Source organism: Rhopalosiphum maidis, chromosome 1, assembly GCF_003676215.2.
Source record: "Rhopalosiphum maidis isolate BTI-1 chromosome 1, ASM367621v3, whole genome shotgun sequence".
Lineage (NCBI taxonomy): Eukaryota > Metazoa > Arthropoda > Insecta > Hemiptera > Aphididae > Rhopalosiphum > Rhopalosiphum maidis.
Window position 1 is genome coordinate 83,650,165 of NC_040877.1, and position 25,973 is coordinate 83,676,137.

Consider the following 25,973-nt stretch of genomic DNA (forward strand, 5'->3'; position numbering starts at 1 on the left):
ACATTTTTTTATGTAATTTTTTAATCCATGATTTAAGAAAATTTTAATGATTCAATCTTGTAGTAAAATTGGAAAAATTTGAAATAGAAAATATAATTTTATATTTTTATTGCATATACTTATAAACTTCTCCATTGATGAAAATGTTTATACATAGGTGCAATAATTACTAAAATGTATAAAAATAATAAAATGTGATAGGAAACATAAATAACCTGTTGTATTCACTTACGTCTAAAATAAGTAAAATACTAAAGTATTATAATGCTGAGACGTTTGGCACCGACAATTTTATTCATATATCTCCCCCCTCAAATAATTCCTAAATACGCCATCACACCGAGTTAATCTTTGTCGACTTCATCTATAAATCTTAGTCTGGAGTTCTGGACATCCACCTACGCAATATAAATAAAACGTATTTTATGTTTCAGTTTATCATAGTAATACTATATCTTATATTTACTAACATTTAAATATCAAGTATAGTTACCGTATCTACCATAACACCATTTTCACCATTTTTCCTTTTCGTTTATAAGTTATAACATTTTTGAATTAAATATAATATTACCTATACATATTCTTTTTAATAGTAGGAACTATAAATGGTCAATAATAATATTATCTAATTCATGTGATTTCACGATTTGTATACTCTTTGGAAAATAATCCTTACACCTCAAGCTTATCTAAGTAGCGCACAATGTTATCTGATAACCTAAAAGTCACCTGATAAAATATTGATTTAATATTTTTATATTTCCTCCAGTTTTCAGTTTTTAAATTTTCGGTCTAACTTTAGTAACTTTGGAGTTTTTGTTATAGTGTTTATTATATTATCTAATTAATTTAAGGGCTTATAATTTACTAAACATTGATTAATTTAATTAAAAATTATGTGAAAGTTTGTAATGACAATTATATGTAATGGAATCAATCGAATCACGAAATCGTAAGTTGTATTTTGATAGTATAAAATATATTTACAATAGATACTTTAAAAAAAAATTTAACTTTGTTATTTCTTACTATCAAATAAATTTACTTTTTATTGGAAAGTTCAATGATAAATATCTAAGGTTAACATCTCATTTAGGTGTATGCATATTAAAGAGTATATTATATTATACTCTTATTTATTGCAATAATGTAGAGTATTGATAATATTTTTATGATACAGTTACATGCATTAATGTGTGGACGGACTCTAGAGTTACTATTAAACTGTGCATTTAACTATACTCTATTCAGAATTAAAGTACTAGAGTATATCGTGTGGTGTGCGGAAGAAGAAAACACGTCAATTTCTCGAATTTATTTCAAATACTAGTAGCTTGCACCATTAAGTCATACATATGTGAATTGGTGTACTTTTATTTTTAGTAAAGTACTTATTTTTTTAAAGCTTTTGTAGGACTTATTTCACATAGAGATTAAACTAAACCTAGTAGAGTAGCCACTTTATGTTAAGAAAGCTACTTAATTGTCATTAAAAAAAAAAATTATTTTATTTAATATGCTATAGAATACAATATATAAAAGTTACATACTTAGATAACATTCATTACTTATTAGAAATAATATTTTAAATGTGTTTGTCTTTATATATTTATGAGTATTTTAAGGCATTAATTATTAGTAATGCAATAGGAAATATTTTAGACTATCGAATAAGTAGTAAGTTAGCGGTAGTTAGCCAACTGAATATGTATATAGGTAGAGTTTGTTGTTTTCCTATGTTTATCAATAAAATTATTGTAATGTATAAAATATATTAAATAATTTAAATTTATAACTTGATAAACTTACACAATATTACATAAAAAAAGTATAACAAAGCAAAACAATCATGTATATTTAGTAATAATTATTTTAATTTTCTAAAGTTAGAAACCCCTTATAATCAATATGAATTATTTGATATTCCTCGTTTAACCCTACTATAAATTTATCTTAAATACTTTTATTCCATTATATTTTACTCCTTAGGTACTGAATCAGCAACTGTATTTATTTTTTACCCATTAATAATTTTTTATTAGAAATAATTTTAATACTGTTGATTCGATATGTTTTATTGTTGAATTAAACATATGTATAATTTATTTATTTTATTATTATTATTATTATAGTTGTACAATTTTATTGACACAATAAAAAAGTGATTTATAAATATTATCTTAATAATATTTGATAGCATAATGAATAATGTCAATAATGATATAAATGTTAATATATAATATACTAATTCTAATGAGTGCAATGGTTACTTGCATTGATATTATTTTTAAATGTTGGCAATAACCACTTATTTAAGTGTTAAAAAAAAATTAATTATTTGTATGATATATTTCTTAATGGTTTCAAGGAAAATATTGATTTAGTTATGATAATGAAAATAATAATTTTGTTTATTACCTTATAATTATTATTCTTCTGTGGTTTATAATTGTATGTGTGATGTACATTTAAATTCTCTGTCACTGATTTTACTTATTTTTCAAAGATAAACTATTAAGGTAAAACATAATAATAAAAATAATATGATAAGATTTTACATTTAATTCTATCTATTTAAGTGTACAAACATCATTCTCAAAGTTTGATCACTCTTGTATACAATTCTTTGCAAAAACCATTGTGTTTTGACATAAGAAATAGAAGTGTTTGGCTGAGTCCTGAGTGCATTCTGTATTACTGTATTATGTATACTCTTATTTTATAAACATTTTGTGATATTAAAGTGTAATAAATATTAGAAATAGAATGTTGATGACTCAAAAGAATACCAACAGTCGTGAAAAAAAATATGCTTACTTAAGTATTATTATTTTGAAAGTTGTCATGTATATGTCGCAACTTGCACCTTGTAATTAACACTGTAATAAATAATTTCATTAACAACAAATATCTTCGTCGATCTTATCTATTTTTATATACTGGATTAAGAATAATATTATACGATTGTTAAGTTATAGAAAATAGAAATAAATATTTTATGAGTGAATAAGATTATAAAATTAATTATTGATCACCAGTTCATTGAATTACGATAATCATCTATATCCGATCAAACTAAATTAGACAACAAATATCTACATTATGACAAATATATAATAATTTTATGAAAATATTTTTCAAAATCTGAAATTGGGAAAATAATAATATGCTATTTAATGTAAGAAAACGATATAATTATTCGCCGAATATTCAATATTGAACCCTCATCTTCGTTCACCTTGATGTATATATGTAGTTATAAGTTACAAGACTCCACTAATTTATTAGGTACTATAAATAATTTTAGCCAAGGGGTAATAAACTTGCATTTTAAAATTTTAAATCGAAAATGTATGTCCTTGGGTACATATGTTTTAAAAGCTTTGAAGTTTGAAACATTTTGAGGAGCCTAACACTGTAACTTCTCATAAAACCATAAATAGATACTCTTTGAATGAAATTTTTTTCAAATTTAACAATAAAAAATGTTTGGATCTACTAAAAAAACTAAAATGTTTTTACTAAAACAGACGCTTTGCAGTTATAAAATAGTGACGTATTCTAAGATTCAAAATTACAATTAAATTGATTAATATTCAATGAAATTATATAATTTTAAACTAATTCTACAGTGAATACTATGTATCATGTATGATATATAAAATAAAAATAATACTATTAAAAATATTTATCACTTGAAGGCCAATCCGCATAAATTTGTGAACTGTTATTATTTTGTCTGGTCATGCAAGTATATTGTATATATAGTATATAAAACAAACTTATACATTTTTCCAAAAATATCACGCAACAGATCGATTTGTAAACGTGTACGATGTTTTTGTATTGTTATGTACAACAAAAACTGATATGTAATGTTTATTATTTAAAAATAAATACAAGTACGTACCTATATATTTTATTTTTTGAAATTATTTTATGTTAATTGTTTATTTTTAAATAGAATTGTTAACAGACAACAATGCGCTTCTTTTAAAAAAAGTTTATTATTATTGCACAATTTTAGATTATTAATCTGAGCCAGAAAATCTGTAAGGCTTTAAATGGTTTTTAAAATGTTTTTTTTCTGTATTTGTCTTCATATTTAGAAGAAGAATATTTTCTTCAATCTCATTTACATTGAGTGCAGTTTCTGGCAATTAGCAGTAAATTTAATCCAGAGCATTTCCTATTATCTATCTTAAAAATTGCAAAAACCGAAAAACTTTAAACCAAAAACAGCATGAAAGCAAATATTTACATATTGGTTTTTGACAAAGTTAAGTTAGTTATAAATATGTTGTAATTTTAAAAAATAACAGTGAAGACTTGACATTTTTAGCAAATATTAATTATATTATCTTTTAATAGACATCAAATATAGTTTTAAAAATATTTTATCGCTTTTTGTCGGTACTAATTATATTAAGTCATTACCTACTTTCTTTTATTTATATTTATATTTCTTACTTTTTTTTGTTTTTTGGTCATAAAACCATGGTAGTATACAAAGTTCTTCATAAATTTGTCTTATAAATATTCAAAATTATTAAATGTATATATATAGTCACCATTTGTTATATTAACATTTTAGTTTAAATTTTGACAAAATCAGATATTTAAACAAAATACGATTATTTTTTTCTAACGAAGAAGTTGCTTATTTGTTTTGTTTTGTTTTACAATTGTAATGAAAAAAAGTGTATTAATAGTATATATTATATAGATTTGATATTGTTCGCCTTTGCATATATTATTATTTTCTACCGAGTTAAGAAAATAATAATAATAATATAAGATAAACTATTCTTGAGCTATCCGTCTAATCATAGCTGATTTATAATTGGATTCAAATTTGTACAATCGTTAAAATAGCCTACTCAAAATAATGATATGTATACTTGAAACCTACAAGCAAAAACAGAGCGAGTTTCGTGTTTTTTTTTTTATATTCATTTTTAGTCTTTACAATTTGTTTTAACTACCATTTGAATTATGGAAAGTGATTAGTAAAAATATTTCTCGATAAAATCTATGTATAAATATTTTATGTTAAAATCAGAAATTAAAATACCAGATATTAAATGTAATTTTTACTTTAATAGACTGACTCACTAGTCAGTTATTAAGTCATTTTATTAGATTAATTAATTAATAAAATATGTTGATTCTAACACATACTCGTATATGAATGTGAACTTTATCAGTCTAATAAAACGTATTGAACTTTATAAATAGGTATGTTTTGTTATTGATATATACAGCTATAATGGTTTTAGTATGTTAAGTTTAGTGTATTTATGTCCAAATTTAGTTTTGTTTAAAAATAATTAAATAAGACAGAGACAATACACATACGGGTACAACGTCCTCTTAAGATGATCGTGAATTATAGAAGAATCAAAAGATACTGAAATATGCTAAAATTTGCTTTATTTATTTTTAATTCATTAAAAATATATTTTACATTAATTTAAATAGATTAAATAGGACACGTCTTAGAATCACTGGCTTATGTGAGTTATAAATTATAACTTTGAGAAATGTAATTGTTATTGCCTACTGTTGTATATTTGTTAAAAACATGCGTGGCATGAATGCACAGCGTGAATAAGCATCTTATAATAAAAAAAATAATCTTTTTGAAATTTAAGGTTTAAAAAAAATCACCTGCATTATCTGAAATTTACATTTTAAAATTAAATTAATATTAAAATTATTTTATAAACATTTAAGTTATTTTGCCAAATAAATACATATCATTACTTATTAGAATAGTATTGTAATTTATACCTATTATGAACTACAAAAAATAAAAATCATTAATACAACGATGTGTATATTATGTTTACTCGGAAATTTAGTGTACAATTTGTCAATAATATCCGTGTTCACGTTAAAAAAATATACGGATTCTCAATTTCAAATACACGCGTGTATTAACCGCGGTTAACGGAATCCGTGTACACGTGTACTTTTAATACCCATAGGAAATCGTAAGCCTTAGTCAATATACGTTTTACCAAAAAAATATGTAAATTCTAGCTTAAGTCCTTTTTATAGTCACATAGTCCAACTATGTATTGCCTTGTTTTAATTCAAATACTGGCATAATATACTAAATATATGGGGTTATTATACGCGTTTTTTATTTTTAGGAATTTTAATATTGTTAACTTTAGTATAGTTATATTTACTAATTTATTGATAGATCTTAGGCCTATAGATTGAAAATTATATTCTGGTGATACTACCTATAGGATTATAGAGGTCATTATGGTATTATAGATTGTAGATATTATGTTGTCGTTAGTTTCTTTCATTTTAAGGAAATACTATCCGTTAAAAATATCGAAATAATCGTTAAATTAACGACGTCAATCCAGGTTTTAACCAAATCGATATTGATTATGTTTTGACTTTATAAGTGAAAAACTCAAAACAATAATATCGGAGTTTCGATGATTGTGTGCTTATTTGATTACTTAGACAGAGTATAAAATAAACTTAAAAAGTGTAATTTTAATGACTACCTATAACATTTCGAAAGTTTATGTATCTTTTATACATATTATTTTTAAAATTTGAAAATGCAATGCAAATTTCTTTATAACTTTAATTTTTTTTTAAGTCGACGTGATACAGAGTATAAATATAATATAGTATAAATATTTATTTGAATTGTCTATGGATAACTAACTATACATTTGAATGCAATGATGAACCGTTTGAATAGAAAAACACTTCTAAGCTATGTTTAAAATTGTATACAATTTAAAATGTTTTTAACTATGTTCATATTTTGTTCATATTAATTATAACTTACTATTTATCAAACTATTAGAATCCTTATTATTATAAAAATATTACAAATTAAATAATTTGGTATAATTCGTATGCATTTGCATTTTTTTCTGATTAAACAATTTAATTTTAAGAAGTTTAAGTTTAAAATATTGTTTCTCTTCAATAACCCAGAATTTTTGATTTAACTAAGCATACAATTTATTTTTGTAATTTTACTAATACTTATATTATTAGGTAACCAATTCTTAATAACATTCCTAAAATGTGTATACCTAATTGTCGAAATATATTAGTCCTTGGCCGAAATCTCAATATTAAAAAAATATATAGAATTACGATATTATAAAAATATATTGTATGATTTAATAACATTTAAAAATATGCGTTTATTGTTGTTTTAAATTAATACTTGTATTATCCTGCGATGTTGCAAGTCAAAACAAGATAAGTTTCCAATATCCAGTCTTTAAATTTTATATTTCTATACTTTAATTAAAAAAATAATTTTAGTATTAATGTCCTACTAATTGTATTTTTACAGTTCTGTATAATGTTAGAATGGAAATTTCGGATAGGTAAACAATTAGTTTAATAGCTTAATATTTTACTCACTTAACTCTGTATTATATAATATTAGATTATTATACAATTGAGTACAAAGTATTTTTTAAGTTGATCGAAATTGTAATAAATTTATACTTAATAGATTTATGTATTTAAAATATTTACACATAATGTACGTTCGATAAAAATGCAAAGAGCAGCATTTTATACATACATTTTAAATTACTTTTCATTCATATATTTGAATTGACTGTTGAATGTGTAAAATTACATTGTGCAACCACCAATATATTACGATAAACCGTAGGTATACTCCTCCTACTCTCCGAAAACTGATCATACTACAAAACGGTGCTGAACATTTTCCCTTCAGTTTACTGAACGTGTGGTACTTGTCCAGACCGTAATTTCTTCGATTTAGTCTGTTCGCGTGAAATTTTCTATACTCTATATTATACTTTCATAGTTTTTTCTTTTAATTTGATTTTTTTTTTAATTCATTACTTATTTTTATCTATAACATGTACGTCAATTATACAGTTACGTTTCATTAACACAACACGAGTTGAGTTGGTGCTATCTTATACAAGCAGTCTTTGAATCTATCTGCTACCCTAAATAAAGTCTAAAAAGGTAAATAAAAATATTATTTATATTTTAATTTTAAGTGCATACAAACTGTTGTGTTAAATCAATATTGAATCATATAATTTTAAAATATTTTGGGTCGAGTTGTAGAGTATAGAACGCATTGATATAATTTATCATTTAATGCCTACTATAGGTACAAGCTATTTTTCATTCGAATAAGAGTAAAACAATTACCAATAGTAGTATTATGTTTTAATTATGTTTCATTATGATTGATACGTGTTTGCTTTTCGGTACAATACCATTGTTGTAAATTGCCTGTATACTCTTGTAGTATCATATATTTTTTAAATTATTTTATTATTTTACTTTAATTTACTTATATTCTCTAATTACAACAACTGTGATTTCTATAAAAATAAATTATTTTATTTCTAAGTTAAAAAATAATTTTTTTTTATTGATATTTCATTTTTAGGGTGTAGATAGATAGTAATCATATGATTATTATAGAATAAAAATATTTGTTAATAATTCGTAGTTTATAAAGAAAGTTTGATCTACCTATTTAGAATATTTAAAAAATAAACGTGTTTGGCGCTTGAGTGCTTAACGCTATAATATTAGCAATCATAATATACTTTTTCATCATCTAACAATTACTTAATGTAGGTAATTAATTGAAATTTTTTTCAAAATTCAAAGCATGGCCTAATTTAATGAAAATAAGTAATAATTAATGCATATCTTTAAATTAAAAATATTTGAATTTGGCAGTGCATTAAAAAAAATGATTTTGAACGAATATAATTTTACCCGAAAATAGACATAAACTTGTTAAAATATAGATTACATTCAAATATTCTCACCTCAGTACCTCACAGTTATTTTTTCTGTTTTTATTGATTTATTAAATAATTAATGTTCAATAACCTTCTAAGTGCAACCCATATTAAATTTTCATTTTTTAAATCTATGCGATAGCTGGTTTAAATTTGTTAAGAAGCTTTTTAGTACACCAAAAAGTTATTCTAAATAACCATTAAAACATAATACATCATTATTTGAAAGTGTATTTAATCGATAAGATACTATGAATGGTTCCGTATTAATTTAACTGACCCGTGCGAATAGGAAGAAAATATTATTATATCATTAATTGTATAATATAAAAAAGTCGGTGGTGAATACAATAACAAACTGTTTTGATAAGCCTTTTGGAGGGTTATTAATACTATGTTATATTTTGTTTATAATTTAAAAGATTTTTTTGTGTTTATAATTTCACAATTATTAAATATATTATACTACCTAGATAAATAATATTTTTTTCCTAAAAAATGTATAAGCATAAATGTATTACATTTAACTATAACAAATTTATATATATATATATAAATTCTAAATTACTTAGAAACTTAGAATACATTTTTAGGTTTATTGAAGTTAACAACTTATTACATTTAAAATATTCCAAATATGCAGATATTTTATTTAATAATTTAATAATTATGAATAAAAAAAAAGTTAAATGTAATGATTAATTATTATTAAAAATTAATTTGTTATTAATAATTAAGGTTCGGAATTAATTCTCTCTAAATTTTTTCGAAATATCCATGCAATTAAGTATGTTATTTCAATGACCAAAAAAATGCTTAAAAATGGTATGTATTTGAAAATATGCCCTAACGTAATAATAATAATTATTGTTGAAAGTGCTTATAAATAATTTATTGAATTTGAATATTTTTTAAATATAACGAAATATTCAAAAACATGCAATAACTCATTTTTGTTTTTATATCATCACAATTTAAATCTTAAGAAAACAATTTATATCTTTATCTAAAATATTCTAAACCATACAAAAAAATATGAAAATTCAAGAATCTTGTATCTTATTAATAATAATATTTGTTTTTAATTTTCTTAATTATACGTCTATCCATCTAATTATAAGCCACTATAGTTCCATAACTAAAGTTCAATTAGTAATATTAACTTATATTGATATAATTGACCTGTAAGTAATTTTACTGCAGTAAAATTAAAATATACCAATCCATACAGATTTTACTTTTAGTGTTTAGGGATTAATTAGTGTTTGACATTTGTATTATATACCATATTATGCAATTTACTAAAAATCTAAAAAAGATTAATAAAAAACTCATTGATATTAAAAAACAATTAAATAATACATAATGTTTACGATAAATGGTATGTTTAGTTTAGATATCAGTTATTCGTTTCAAGTTTCCGCGGAAGTTCAATTATTGGATTATTATAGTTGATTATTTATTTACGTACCAGAATAAATAGACAAGACTGACATATCAAGAAAATAATTGCAATTTAATTATTTATCATAGTTATTAAATTACAATATTAATTTAGTACACATTTTTGTTGGATTAAAATATTGAAAATCGTTAGTACCTAGACAGCATTTTTACAATTATACACTGTATAATATACAGGTATATAAAAATTGATTTTCTTTGATGATAAACATTATTAAATTAAACAATATTCATCATTTGCACTCAATGACTATTACTGTTACTTTTATTTTTACTATTTTTTACGGTAATAAATAATTATGATAGTGTATATTATTATGTTTTATTTAAAATTATTTTACCTACTCTAATTGTAATATAAATGGTACTTATTGGCTATTATATAATTGATAAGGATTATTAAATCAAAACATAATAATTAATTACTCATAAAATTAGCAAACTATACTATTGTGTTATATATAAATTATCTCCACTGTATTTACTGTAAATATAAAACTAAAATATTGTTTTCATCAATGTAATATAAACGTAATAAGTACTTGGATATTTTAGGCTGATATTTAATTTCTTAATGTCGAAAACCTACATTGTGTATACTGAAAATCGATTTCCTAAATAGTTGTCCCGTACAAATGTACCACATATGAATAGAACGTAGAAAATACTACTATAGATGAATCACAAAAAACATCTGTGTCCAATTTGCTTATTGTTATAAGACCTGAAAAAAAGATGTATTTCATAAATATGAATAACCATTATAAGTATAATAGTTAGTGTATAGTTGATTACAATAAGGAATAGTGTTTTACGGCCTACTTTCATTGAGCAGGTCTTGTAATTTTTTTAGTTATAAGCTTATAACGAATTCTTTTTTAATTTAATATTTTTAAAAGCCCTGTGTTAAAATATGTCTAGATTATTAGAGTTAGTGTGGTACTCCTTATGTATTAATCGGATTAAAGTTAACGAGGTTTGGGAGATTTCATTAATATTCTATAGTTTTATAATACAGAATTTTATTAGATATACAAAATTAATAAATATAATTTTATATTATGTAGGTAGTGTAATGGATATTATAATTGTTTTCTATTACAATGTTATACTTAATTATTAGTGTATACTCTTTAAATTTTCAGCTTATTAATTTACTATTCAATTTTTTAATCTAATTTTCAGGTCATATGGGAAATTTTAAAAACAAAAAGTGATAAACATATAAACAATTTATATTTTATTTAAATGTTTATCTACGCATCTATATTATAATTATTATTGATTTTTATACATAAGCATTCGTTTAGACGTGTGCATATATAATAAATATATAATATATATCATGTATATAGCTCAATATTATTTGCGATAAGGAAGTTTGAATTTCGAAAATAAACAAGATAAACATGAAATATACCATCATCCGTGATTCATAATGTGCAGAATGTTTTGTAGTATCTTCTATTTTCATAATTGCTAATATTTTCGCTGTGCGCTCTGTATAACGTGTAGAGTAAGAGTACGATAGAAATCGATTGCATGTGGTTCAATGCTTTTTTAGAAATCGTGCGTGCAGACATACATCGAATAAACTGTTAATAAAGCATAATGTTTTATAATTCGTGTGAAATATCTGAAAAATGAGTAGTCCATTTATTATATAACTATTATAATTTTGTTTTTGATAATAATATACTTAAATTTTGCCATTAGCAAAGCTATTCGAATCATATGAAATTAAATTTTTTATGTATAAATTATAAATTGAATATTTTTTAAAAGTCGTTCAATCCAATTATCTCTTACAGTAAATTGCAAATTTCATAAAAAAAAAAAATACTTGCAATTGATACGTATTAAAATTTAGGTATCGACCTAGGTAGGTATAGGTACTTCTTCTTGTTAAGATTATGATTTATTATTGATTTAATAGTTTAAGTGGATTTGAAGAGCGGCGTCATCTACATTTTATGAAATTTAACTCCCAACAATCAATAAAAAAAAATCTTTAGATGCGTCTTTAAGTATTACAAAATATGCAAAAAACAAAAAAAAACCTACTCAAAATATAAGTATTGTTATAAGTGTTTTTAATTATAATATGATACATACTTAAAAATAAATACCATAATATATAATTCAGGGGCGTCATTTTACATTTTTTCATGAGATGCAAAACCAATATTGAAAATTTAAAGTAATACCAGTCACTCGCATGGTCGAGTCATCCCATGAATTTTTTTCAACACACGTTTTATGTAAATGTAGATCATTTTATAGAAATTATAGTAAATAGTAGTATTAGTAAATTAGTATATAGTAAATTATAGTAAAAATAAAACAAATAACAATAATTTTGTTCATGGGATGCATTTGTACACCCTTGCATCCCACAAATGACGCCACTGAATTATAATTAATTAGTTAGTATTAATATCAACTATACTATATAATGTTATATTACCCACTGTAATTGGTAAAAATAATAAATAAATAACATATAGGTATAACATAACATTTTAGTTTGTCTATTATTTAAGTATATATTTTGTCCTATTTCGGGTTTCTGTTTCCACCGCGGAAAATTGGCAACAATGTCTAGTTTAATTCCGAGGATATAAATATATATATATATATTTTTTTGTAAAAACATCTCGAGAAAGTAATATATAAAAGCTTACTATAAAATGTTTCGAGAATCCCGTACCCCACGAAAGTCTTTAAACTTATTTCCGGTGCTGTGATGCTAGTAATTCGAACGGTTGAATTTAATTTGACAAGCTATAAGTTAGGTCACGCGTGCATCATTCTGCTGCACCTAGAATTTTATTCGTATCTCCAAAAGAAAGATTGTTTTTTATGCTGACATATTTATAAGGGTTCGGAAAACGATTAAATGAAATCGTAGTATATAGTTTTTTCAACATCAACATTATAGTATATACCGTTGTAATAATTAAATGCATATATTGTGGACGGTTACTTATGGTTTTGAATATCGATGGTTGCCTCACATTACAATTTATTTTAATTGTATGATCTATATGATATATATTGAATGGTTTGTATTTTATACGATCCTTGGCGTTTAATTTCGCTAAAAATCTATTTTTATAGCCTTGATACAATTTAATTAATACGTCAACTGCTCCATGCATATATATTTTCATGTATTCATTACGCACCTACCAAATTTAGAGATAAACTAAATCATCAATTAGATATTTGTATATTGGAAAAACAATTTTTTTTTCTTATATTTAATAGTTATTTTTTTATAACCGTTAAAAAACTTATAATAAAAAGATGTATTTATTGTTCAAATGGATTGTTTTTTATACCTTTTTTATTCGCCAAAAAAAAAACAAGAAAAGGGTGGGAACTGTTTATCACAACACTGCCATTATACCTATATTACATTTAACTGTATTAATTATTATTTATCAATACAAATAATTTCTCAGGTATAACGTACATATATATGAAAATCTTTTTTGTCAAAAGCATTATTGCTATTTAGTAAGATTTAACGATAAGGTTAACTATTAAAAATTGTACTGTATGTTTGTTTCTTCAGAATATTAGTAAATTTTTAAGATGTCTATGTGTTTAGTATTGATAGATATATCTTTACATTATGGTGGTGGTTATAAATTATATTAACTAAAATGCGATATTTTTTATTATTTCAAAGTATATTAAAATAATAAAAACGAAAATAAACAATTTCAAAGAAAATTTGCATTAATGCTTTATTTTACTTATCTAATCCAAAAACACATTGTTTAACTTCATTAAAATTTCAAAATACTTTAGGATTTAATATAGGTACTTTATACATGACTTATATGAATATCTATTGTATTTGAATTATTTATTGTGACATTAATTTAATCATAATATCATAATATAGGGATTTAATTCAAACGAGTATATTGCATCAAATACTAAATTCCAAAGAGTTACAACATGCATGTATATTTTATTTTATTCAAGCAGATATAATATATATTTATGATTTCCTTTATTAATTTTATTAAACCAGAATATATACCTATAATTAAATTATATTTATAAATAAATGTGCATTAACGTAATATGTTTTCAAACATTATTTTAATTATATAACAATTGTTTCTCCTCTTTTATAATAAGTTATTCATGACAATTTAAATAGTTCACATTGTTCAATACTTCATGTATTCGTATGACATACGATAATGACAATACATAAGTGTTTGCATTTTTGGTTTGTAATAAATAAATATTTTGCAAAAGTATATTATTTGTTTTTTCGAAAATATTTTCTTTCGTCTCGACGTGAATTAAATAATAGTAGTAAAACAAAAACACTCTGTATATACGTTTACTATACTTACGATTATACCACTATGTCCATACGAAAGTGGACATCCTATCGTTTGATATTATATACATATAGTGGTATTTAACCGTAGTCAGAAACCACTATACGTATTAATGTATTATTATGTTTTTTTTTTTTTTTGCTAGGAGGTCGCCGTATGTTACCAAGGTAAACTGCTTTCACTTTCTCTCTCCGTGCGCTTTTATAATATAATATAATAATTATTATTATTATTATATTATATACATATGTGTTACTACATTATTACCATTATAATATATGCGTTTTACTTGTACCGTTAAGCTAAATAAGATAATAATAATAATTATTATTACTATTATTTAATTGCGGAAAGTTTAAAATCTGGCAGACGGCAGGCGTGTGTTGTCGTATGTGTAAAGATCTTGATTATTCGTGGATTGATAGACAGATTCATTTGCGTTCGTCTCCATCGGCCGTCGCGTCGATTTAGTGCCAGAAATCGTTTTATATTATACTTGCGTATTATTATTGTCTCCGTACCGTAGCAGTTATAGTGCGCGTCGTGTTTTTCCTACTCAGTCCATCGCATTATTTTTATACTCCGTTTAATGTACTCATACAACTGCCATCTCGTGTACGGTTAGAATTCATTACTATTTATCTGTAAACATCGTCATTATGCCGTGTATCTGAGGTCAGATATTATTTTTAATTATGTTGAATTAATATTGAATATGCGTCATATAGACAAATGGGTCGTCATTAAGTAGTATTATAGAGGACTGAGGGGTCGTGCCGGTAGTGGTATCGTGGTTAGTGAAATTGACGACTTCAGTTCAAACAATGCCAACTGATAAAATTGTTTTCTCGTTCCGCTCGAAATGTATTACTATTTTCACTACAATTCCATATAGGTACTATCTTAATTTATGATTTGCAAATCTAAATACCTACACGCCTCTGAAAATAAAATAGTAATTAGTTACATAAAAAAAATATGTATCAAGCCATACAATTATTTAGATACACATTATTTTACCGAACAAACCCAACTTTAATTTCACTACAAAAATTAATAATTTTTGAACGATCATAAATTGCTTAAATTTAAAATATCAAAAAATAACCTATGTGGGTAAATGGGGTCCAAAACTCTAGTGTGTGGAGTGACAGGCACTGTTGTTTTAATCTCAAATGTGCAGCCGATACCACAAAACACAGGAATCGGATAACTTATAGGTACTATTAGGGTGTGTCAACAAGAATATTTATTAAAAATCGAATGTATGTAATCTTTAAAAGTATTGAGTAATATTATCAAATTTTATGATACGTCACACTGACAATTTTTTCGTACGTACGTGTTTTGAGACGCTGTTACAAAATGCATACGACGATGATTGAACCATTGATCGAACAAAAACTAGTCGTTTGTGTGTAGCGCAGTCGGACGGTAGGTTTGCAGTATAGCTTATAGTTAACGCATGGTAGTATACTAGTCTATATATAATAGTGACAATATTATGTACTGTATATACTGTGTATATATGGGTACAGTCTATAGATAACAATATTTAAATTTGGTAATGAGTTAAATTTACTTTTAACATTAAAACGGAGTAAAATGGATTCTTCGTAAAATTATAGTTAGGTAGTAAGATGGAGATACAGATTCAACATGACACTGATGAATTTATGATATTAGAATAGCTCTGATATTAAAAAAACAATAACTTTATTAATTTTATTATTTATTCTTTACATTTAAAATATATTTTATTTCATAATAATTTAATTTAAAAAATTGGATTAGTTTACGTAGAAAATAAGGTATCAGGTTACTAATGCGAGTTTATCAATAGTTATTAAAAAATTCTCATTTCATCTTTATTCAAGCTCAACTGAAATAGGCCTATACCAAACTATATAGTTCATTGTTTAGGTAGATTTAAGTACACTTAAGAAAATATCTTATTTTTATTATTCATGTATCAAATGTATTATTAATTTTAACACTACCTACTGGATTATAATTACTAATTAATACAAGTAAACTACCAAATTAAAAATATATGTACATCTAAAAAGTAATTTCTTAACAAAACCAAAATTATAGGTACATTACGTATACCTATATTATTATTTATTATTATTGTAACAAATCATTCTAATTACAATATTTAGATATCTTATTACAATATATAAAATACCTCATAACTCAATAGTTGGAGAACTAATATTTATAACCACAATATACTTAAAATGGCGAGTTCACTTCTCACTTTGATTGTTATTATTGAAACATTGTTTTCCAATCGGGTGTCCAAATCTCTCTTATCATAAGATCTACTTTTTAATCATTTTCATATAAATAAATTAAAAAATATACTTATAATAATTATAATTTATAATTTTTTAATTCGTAATCGTCCGCAAATGTGACGACTGTAAGAATGTGTTTGTTTCAATGAGTGAGGGGTTGTCTCTAACCCTTCCCCTCACGGGTCCTCAATCCTCACATTGTATTTTTTTCGTATTTATTGCGCGTCTTGCTAGTATTGTGTACTGCACCGTACATAAAATCTAGAACGACCAGTATTATATGCATACTTGGCCTAGTTATGGGTTTTAAGAATATTCACTGGCCGCGAGGAGGTCAAGTTTCTATAAAATAGTGCATAACATATTAACAACGCAATCGTTGCTTTTGATAACATTTATGTACATTCGCATGTATAAATTATATCGAACTTGATTTGTGTACTTTTCCCCGTTCTTCTAAATAGGAACTCATTTTAATTTAATTGTTATCATAGTATACGCTATATTATAACCGCATCGCCACGATGCATTGTTTGTACAGTATTTACCGTGTTTGCTTCAATATCCACAGTCACGGTATCTATACTATATCATTATAATATGTAAACACAAAATCGTATAATTTATCGATAAAGTGCTTTTTCCACTGCTTCCTCTGATGATCCTCAAATGGATTTCGATCGCCGTATTGTTGTGATGACTGCCGCCAAGTTATTGTTTGATCGAATATTAATTAACAATTAACATATATCATTATTATATTATATAGCGCGTCTTTCAAAACTTGTAATATAAATTTTTATGTGTTACGCGTATTTTTAATTTGGCGCAATACCTGTATTATATACATCTACTTCAACACTCATAAATAACTACTATGCAAGTTGAGTAATCCGTTGAAAAATATCGTAATTCTATTCTTGGCGTAACATTTGTCGTCTCAAGTATGATCACGTATCGTACTTCGTACGCGGGTAACAGCAAAACCACTACGCGTTTTTCGTTTTGTAGTCAGACTGCTGTGTTGTGTTTACGTGTGTACTGTATTAAGTGAACACAAGTGCACAACCCATTACGAAAATCAGTTTAGTGCGAAATCACACAGTTTACCTACGAATTCTTTTCTCGGTGTTTTAATTATGAGTACCTACTACCTATATAGAATACATGTTAAAAAAACCGTTGTCACTATAGTTATTTTAATATATTTGGTAAGACATTAATGCTTACGCGATTCTCCCTCATGTAGTTTAGGGAGGAAATGTATTGTAATATAATACATATGCTCGTAAAGTTATTCTTAATTTTGATCGATTGAAGAAACGGTTTATAAAAAAAAAAAAAAGAAAAAATATTAAAAATATTCTTCGTAGTAACACTTCGATGTAGATTAATACTTCTACAGTGGTTTTATTTTTATTATTTTTACTTAATTTATTTTGTTTTATTACAAAATAAAAAATTTAAAGATGCTGTTAATATATTAAGGTTAGTCCACAATTCACATCTTTCTAACCTAACCATCAATGGATTGGAAAAATTTTAATACTATATACATGTCTATAATACTTAAATATGTCGATTTTTTGTTATTTTCGCAGGACCCATAGATATGTTCGACAACATATTCGGTGGCATTGGCAAAGGCTGTGCCAGCCACCCCTGGGAAGTGATCGTGGGAGTCCTTACCGTCACTGCGTGCATGCTGACGATTGACAAGACGGCCGATCCATCACTGTCGGCCGGACCGAACAGCCTACCGCACAGCACCAAGATCGTTGTTAGTATCATTGATTTTATAATAAATTATACTGTAAAATCAATTTTGGTATTTTATTATTAAAATAGTATATAATATTAATATGAGGTCGAAGTGTAATAATAATATTATTGTCGTCGTCCTATCTATCAATGATATTTTTTCTAATTTATATTTTCAAAAACTATTACTTTATTTGTTTGCTAAAATAATAATTTTTCAGCATTTATAGTGTTTCAGTGTTCATTTATTTTGTCTATAAACCCATAAATAATTTTAACATACATTTTTTTCATTTTTATAACTGATAATCTAATTTTTTATAAAGATGTTTTTTGCGAATAATTTAGAAATAAAATTATTCGTATCCATTAAATATTCACAGTATAGTACCTATACAACTTTTAAAATTTTTGCTGGTAATAAAGAACTTGTTTTTGTATTTTTATATTTAATGAGATTTTAACATAAATTATAATATCTCGACAATTACATATCATTAAAAACAAACATAAATATAAAGAAAAATAAATAAATAAAGCACACACTACTAAGTTTGGAGGCTTGATTGGAGAATAAAATTAATAGTATGTATAATTAGACTTACATTATTAGTTGAAAGAGCGTTGACTAGGGAGAAGTAGATTTCGAGAGTGGAAAACCCGCTTTTAGCTGAGCTCTTTGCGGAAAGAGCGATTGACAGCAATAAAGAACTTGAAAATGTAATAAAATTATGTCATGCTGGTTAGGATAACGACAAACTGGGTGAGACACAGACAGTGCATAATGCACGTCATGTGTATTCATGTGTATAGTGTTTTAAAACCGTTTTACTCCTATACGGCTATACCTCTACCCAATATGTAATTATAGTATATATTATTATTCATCAATTCATTATTAGGTTTTTATATCTTTTCAATTCCTTAATAAATAAGTATTATTTTTTTTCAATCGCACTAGGATGATGAATCACACGCCATCGACGTAATATTTATGACTTTAATAAGATGTATAGCCGTGCTTTACTGCTATTATCAGTTCAATAATCTCAGGCAGTTGGATTCAAAATATGTTTTGGGTAAGATATTTTTATTTTTATGTATGATATATATTTAAGTATTAAACAAAGTTGGTAAAAAAATTGTAATAGTGGTTTAAAATATCTGGACGACTAGACATCTAGTGGGTACAACTGATCATGGATGTTGCAGTCTGTCTAGACGACTATAAACTCTTAACCAGATGAGACACGGCCTTTTGACATACAAAAATTATAATATAGTAAAAATATTTTATTGATTCCGTGAATAATATTTGTAATTGGTAATTACTAACTTATGTTAGCAAGGTCGTCGAAAATAATTGATCGTATAACCAAGCTTTTTGTTTCTTTGTTTTGTTTACTGGCAATATTTTGAATCCCTGATTGATATAGCCTTCTTTATTTTTAATTCACTTTAAAGGGTCTGAAAATGAGTTATCTTAAAGATGTTATAGGACTGTCATAGTGTCATATCTTCCTTGATAAAAACAAATGAATCGTAGTTTGGTTTTATTAATTGCCAAGGAACTTTTGATGAGTAATAGACAAAACAAATATCAAGTCTTACACAGTTGCGCATTCATTATTGTTTTTAACAATTTTACATTTAAATATGTCAAATTTTCATTGTGCACTCTGTATGCATACCTACTTAAGTATAAAGAGTGAGTCACTAAACATACCAATTATTTTGTAGTTAATTAATTAAAACTCCATTAGTGTGTTATAGGTGAATTATTTTTTAATTTATTATACACAGATATCATATCTATATTCTACATAACTTTTTACTTATTAGTCAATTAAACTCTTCAATTTTTCAGAAATGTTTAAATATTATATATTTGTTTATTAACTGGTTAAATAATTTAATCAATTGATTTGTTATTGAAATTTTATCTTTCGAACATTAAATAACTGTTGCAATTTTTACCTCCATCTTGATTTACTAACTGGTTGTTTGATCCATTTGTTTTTGCTTTCATCAATTACCTTGTGCACTAACTACCTAGTTACATTCTACTTTCCATTTTTATTATGTATCATTTCATACAAAATATTGATATAATTTCTCAAATTGATTCATCAAACATGGTATTATTGTATAAAAAAATAGAAAATTGTATAATAATTTTGATTATGAAAATATTTTCAGGTATTGCCGCCATGTTTACAGTGTTTTCAAGCTTTGTTTTTAGTACCATAGTAATACATTACTTAAACGGAGACTTAAAGTAAGTTTTTATTAATTTTTTATGGCAAAATATGATAAAAATTAGTACATTATAATATAATATTAAATTTGAGATTCTATTAGTTTATGATTACTTTATTCTAAATCTGGTTTGTGATTTATTGTTTAATGATTGATTTTTTGTACCTAAAAATACTATTTTTATTTTTATTTTTTTGTTACAGAGATGCTATGTTCCTGTTCCTATTAGTTTTACTTGTTAACTTAAAAAAAGCCAGTTTATTGGCACAATTTGCACTTAGTGGCTGCTCACAAACCGAAGTAATCAACAATATATCTAAAGGCATGTCATTACTAGGTCCGTCGTTTTCTTTGGATTCAATTGTCTGTAGTCTTGTTATCAGTGTTGGGATGCTGTCAGGTGTCCAGCGTTTAGAAACACTATGTATGTTTACATGCATGTCATTTATTGTGAACTATGTGGTAATCATGAGTTTTTATCCAGCTTGTTTATCACTGGTATTGGATGTAAGTTTTTGTTTTTAAATTTAAAATAATATTAAATACAGTATTTGTTTTACTGAGAATGTATTGTTTAATAACAGTTACTGAGAGGAGGAGATGAAAATGGTATGCCATTTTGGGGTGACCGTTCTCAGATAACTGCCATTTGCAATGATCATAAAACTGATCCCATCACACAACGTGTTAAGGTGATAATGTCAGTTGGTGTAATGATTGTTCACGCTCAGAGGTATGATTTCATTCATAGCTTTAAAAATAGTCTAGGATTTGCATAAGAAACACTACCTACCTTCACTTATCCTTAAGTAAATCCATATTTTACTGTTTGTATATATATATATTTATTTATTTATCCAGAAAAATAGTTTTTATGCTCTTAGAATAGTAAGATTTAAATAAAAAGTTAGTACAATAGAATGTATTCTTATAATGTTTGTAAGGTTATATGTTTTCTTAGAACGTAGAACATTCAGTGTGCCTTTACTTTTTATAATATTACAAACTTGAAACTTGTTTACTTCATTTTAGTCGATGGGCATTGAGTGGTATGGAAACAGAAACAGATAATATGTTAGGAATGCAAGTAACTAAATTTGCTGTATTTAATGAAACTGAAGAAAATACCCATCGTTCTGTTCATAGCTCTATTGTACAGTAAGTGTGAATGTCTGTAAATAACTAATATGTTCACATCAATTACATTTAAACAATATCAACTTATAAATCTAATATTAACCATTTTTCCCATAGTTGGATGGCTAGTGGGGCTGATCACATAGTTATATTGATACTTTTACTGTCAATGATAGTATGGTTTTGGTTCTTTGGAGACCGTGATGATCTAGCTCATACCTTAGCACAGGTGAATAAACAGTCAGTTAACACATCCGGTGAGTAAAATTTTAAAATATGTATAGTAAATATGAATAGACATTGTATTTAACAGTATTATAATTCTTTTTAACTGCAACATTCTTGACCTTTCAAAATCGGAAAGATATTTCTATTGTTAATAATCTTTCATTTTAAAGCATTATATTATAATAATTTATAAATAATATAAATATACACAATTTCAATAGTATATTAACTTAAAAAAATTTAACAAAAATAAAAGATTCCCAAATTATTTTTTATATTTTTACATACAGGTAATTCAGTACATGTCCTTGAAACTCAAAAAAATATTCAACATAGAGAAAGCCAAACTGATAATCGAAAACCATCAGTTTATACTTCCAACAAAATGGTTCAAACAGAAAATGTTAATAGCAGTATTGTTCTAGAGGATAACAATGGGGAAATTAGAACTTTTGATGAATGTTTGGATATATACAAAACTCAGGTAAATATTTTTACAATAACCTTGGTTAAGTTAGGTTAAATAATTTCTTTTGGCCAGTGTTCTCGACTTTTTACCATTCTCAACTTATAAATAAACATAAATACATAAATGCTTAGTGTAGATTATTTTTTTATATTAAAAAAGTAATTAAACACACAAATACTTCCTTTGTGTATCTTTATTAATTAAGTACAATATATAATAATTTAATAATTTAAATGTATTTAAGAGGATGTCACGCATACCCACATACATTTCCCTGTCTTAAACATAGGTAACATTATAAATTTTGAATTTAGCAAATGTCTTATTGAAAGCAATTTATAAATAACTATTGCATAAAATATTAATTATGTGTATCGAAAGTTTAAAAGTTCTCTTTTACCATTAAACAGTGTCTGTCACATTATGTTTAATCCAACCAATAATTTTATAATTATTATTAATATTTAAATAGTTAATTACTTAAAATTTGGTTAAATCTTTAAATATATTATTATATATAGAGCCGTAATGATGGTAACATTTTAAAATTTCAGCTATTAATATCTATTAAGTATTTAAATATAATCAAATAATAATGGGCATTTTGTTTTTAGTTAGTATATTTATATGTACCAGCTTAAGTTGTATTATATATTAGTTCATTTAATTTAAATTAAAAAGCTTATTTCATATTTGTAATTTATTTAAGTATATGTGTAATTACTAATTACTAATTATCTATACAAGTTATTTTTATAGTACAAACTATTAATGTATTAACATTGATTGTATTATCCTTCTGTATTGATTTTACTATTTTACCTAATTTTTAGTGACTATTTAATTTATTCATTCCATTACAAATATTTATATTATTTATTTACTTACTTTTTATCTATACTTCTAAACTTAAATTACAAAAACTAATGCATAGTAGATAATAGTTATGAATTAAGAATTAACCACCCAAACTGTTATCCCTACCATATATATTACAATGGATTATAATAAATATATTTATTTATTATTTAGAAATCAGCTGAACAATTAAATGATGAAGAAGTATTAATGTTGGTGAAATCGAACCATATAAAACCGTACATGTTGGAGAAGTGTGTCAATAACCCAGAGAGGGGTGTTGGTCTTAGAAGAAAAATAATTGCAGCAGAAAGCAATCTCACTGAAGCCTTAATACAATTACCTTACATTGGTTATGATTATTCAAAAGTAAGGAACAACTAATGGATGGTATAAACATATAGTATAGAATAATACTATGTTATTGAAATCTCTACTAGGTACTAGGAACAAATTGTGAGAATGTGATAGGATACGTAGCTGTACCTGTTGGTGTTGCTGGACCATTACTTGTGGATGATGTATTTTATCAAGTACCAATGGCAACCACTGAAGGTTGTCTAGTAGCCAGTACAAACAGGGGTTGTAGAGCACTGACGTTATGCGGTGGTGTTATAACGAGAGTTGTGGACGATGGTATGACTAGAGGACCTGTTGTCAGATTTTCTTCAGTTACTACTGCAAGGTATGTATATGGTTTTCCATTTAGCTATTGAGAATTTTATAAAATAATAGTTTTATTTATAAAATATTAGTGAAGCAAAAATGTGGATGGACAATCCAGAAAAGTTCAAAATAATTAAGTCAGCATTTGATTCAACAAGCAGATTTGCAAGACTCACAAAATTACTTGTGCGCATAGCAGGTCGACATTTGTTTATTCGGTTTACCGCTTCTACGGGTGATGCAATGGGCATGAATATGTTATCCAAAGTAAATAAAAAAATACTTACTAATATTATGTTAAATAATGATTCATTAGTCTATCTTCAATACCCTTTAAATTAAATTAAAGTAATACTTGATATTTTAATATTTTTTTAACAGGGAACAGAAAAATCTCTCAAAGTTATTGGAGAATACTTCCCCGATATGGAAGTCTTGAGCTTGAGTGGTAATTTTTGTTCAGACAAAAAACCAGCCGCAGTCAACTGGTATGAAATTTATTTAATTGTTTATGAATTATAAAATTATTTATAATACATTTTTTTATATAGGATTGAAGGTCGTGGAAAATATGTTGTTAGTGAAGCAATTGTACCTTCAAAAGTTGTAACAGAGGTACTGAAAACCACTGTAGCAGCATTAGTTGATGTTAACATTAGTAAAAACTTGATGGGCTCAGCAATTGCTGGTAGTATTGGAGGAAATAATGCTCATGCTGCCAATGTTGTTACAGCTGTGTATATTGCTACAGGACAAGTAAATAAACAATTTTTATAAATCAAATATAATATTTTAGCTATAGATTTATTTATTTTTTGTCAATCATTTAGGATCCAGCGCAAAATGTAGCAAGTAGTAATTGCATGACGCTGATGGAAGCATTTGGTGATGACCTTTATGTATCATGTACAATGCCTTCCGTTGAAATTGGTACAGTTGGTGGAGGAACCTCATTACCTGGTCAATCTGCTTGTTTGGAAATGCTTGGCGTACGAGGTGCAAACTCTCAAACCCCCGGGGCCAATGCCAAACGGTTAGCACGTATACTATGTGCAACAGTTTTGGCAGGTGAGCTGTCATTGATGTCAGCCTTGACTGCTGGTCATTTAGTGAAAAGTCACATGATTCACAATCGGTAAGAGTTCATTTTTTATTTGATTGATTATTTATGATACATTCTCTTTAAATTATTCACATTTTAAAAATAATATCATATAAAACGTGTAAACAAGACAATACTATATGAATACAATTTTATAAATTAAATTATGTTGCCATGAGTATTGCACAAAAGTGTTAATCAACAATTTATGAATTAAAACTAATTCATTTTTTATTTTATTACAGATCCGCTCCTTCCATTCAGAATTTAGAAACAGAATCATGCGAATCAAATAGACAAATAAAAAACTGTGTGTCTTGAGTGACGTGAAATTAATTTATTTTACTTAATACTTAATTAATACTTAATTCTATTTTGTTAGAATCTATGTTGTATATAAACAAATGGCATTTTATTATATAGTGAATATTTTCTGTGAAAACAATGTTTTTTTTTCTTGTATTTTGTCAACACTACAAAAAAGACCAAATTTAGTTTTTTAATCTTTATAGCGGTAATTATCCAATAGTAATGTATATACAAAAAAAA

At 25.3% G+C, this 25,973-nt stretch overlaps 1 protein-coding gene across 3 annotated transcripts; it reads left to right on the forward strand.

Annotated features, from left to right (window-relative positions):
* The first annotated feature begins 798 nt into the window (after window positions 1-798).
* Window positions 799-25,866, forward strand: LOC113557321 (3-hydroxy-3-methylglutaryl-coenzyme A reductase). Of its 3 annotated transcripts, none has more exons than XM_026962780.2 (16): window positions 799-955; window positions 18,546-18,724; window positions 19,667-19,784; window positions 20,905-20,983; window positions 21,168-21,471; window positions 21,549-21,697; window positions 21,997-22,122; window positions 22,219-22,358; window positions 22,620-22,813; window positions 23,831-24,025; window positions 24,097-24,341; window positions 24,412-24,589; window positions 24,704-24,810; window positions 24,874-25,078; window positions 25,153-25,457; window positions 25,670-25,866. In XM_026962780.2, the coding sequence occupies exons 1-16, from the start codon at window positions 931-933 to the stop codon at window positions 25,743-25,745; spliced, it is 2,625 nt and encodes an 874-aa protein (XP_026818581.1). In that variant the 5' UTR covers window positions 799-930; the 3' UTR covers window positions 25,746-25,866. The 3 variants fall into 3 exon arrangements, with proteins under 3 accessions (XP_026818581.1, XP_026818582.1, XP_026818583.1); XM_026962781.1 differs by lacking the exon at window positions 799-955 and adding an exon at window positions 7,765-8,007; XM_026962782.2 differs by lacking the exons at window positions 799-955; window positions 18,546-18,724; window positions 19,667-19,784 and adding an exon at window positions 20,706-20,843.
* The last annotated feature ends 107 nt before the right edge of the window (window positions 25,867-25,973 follow it).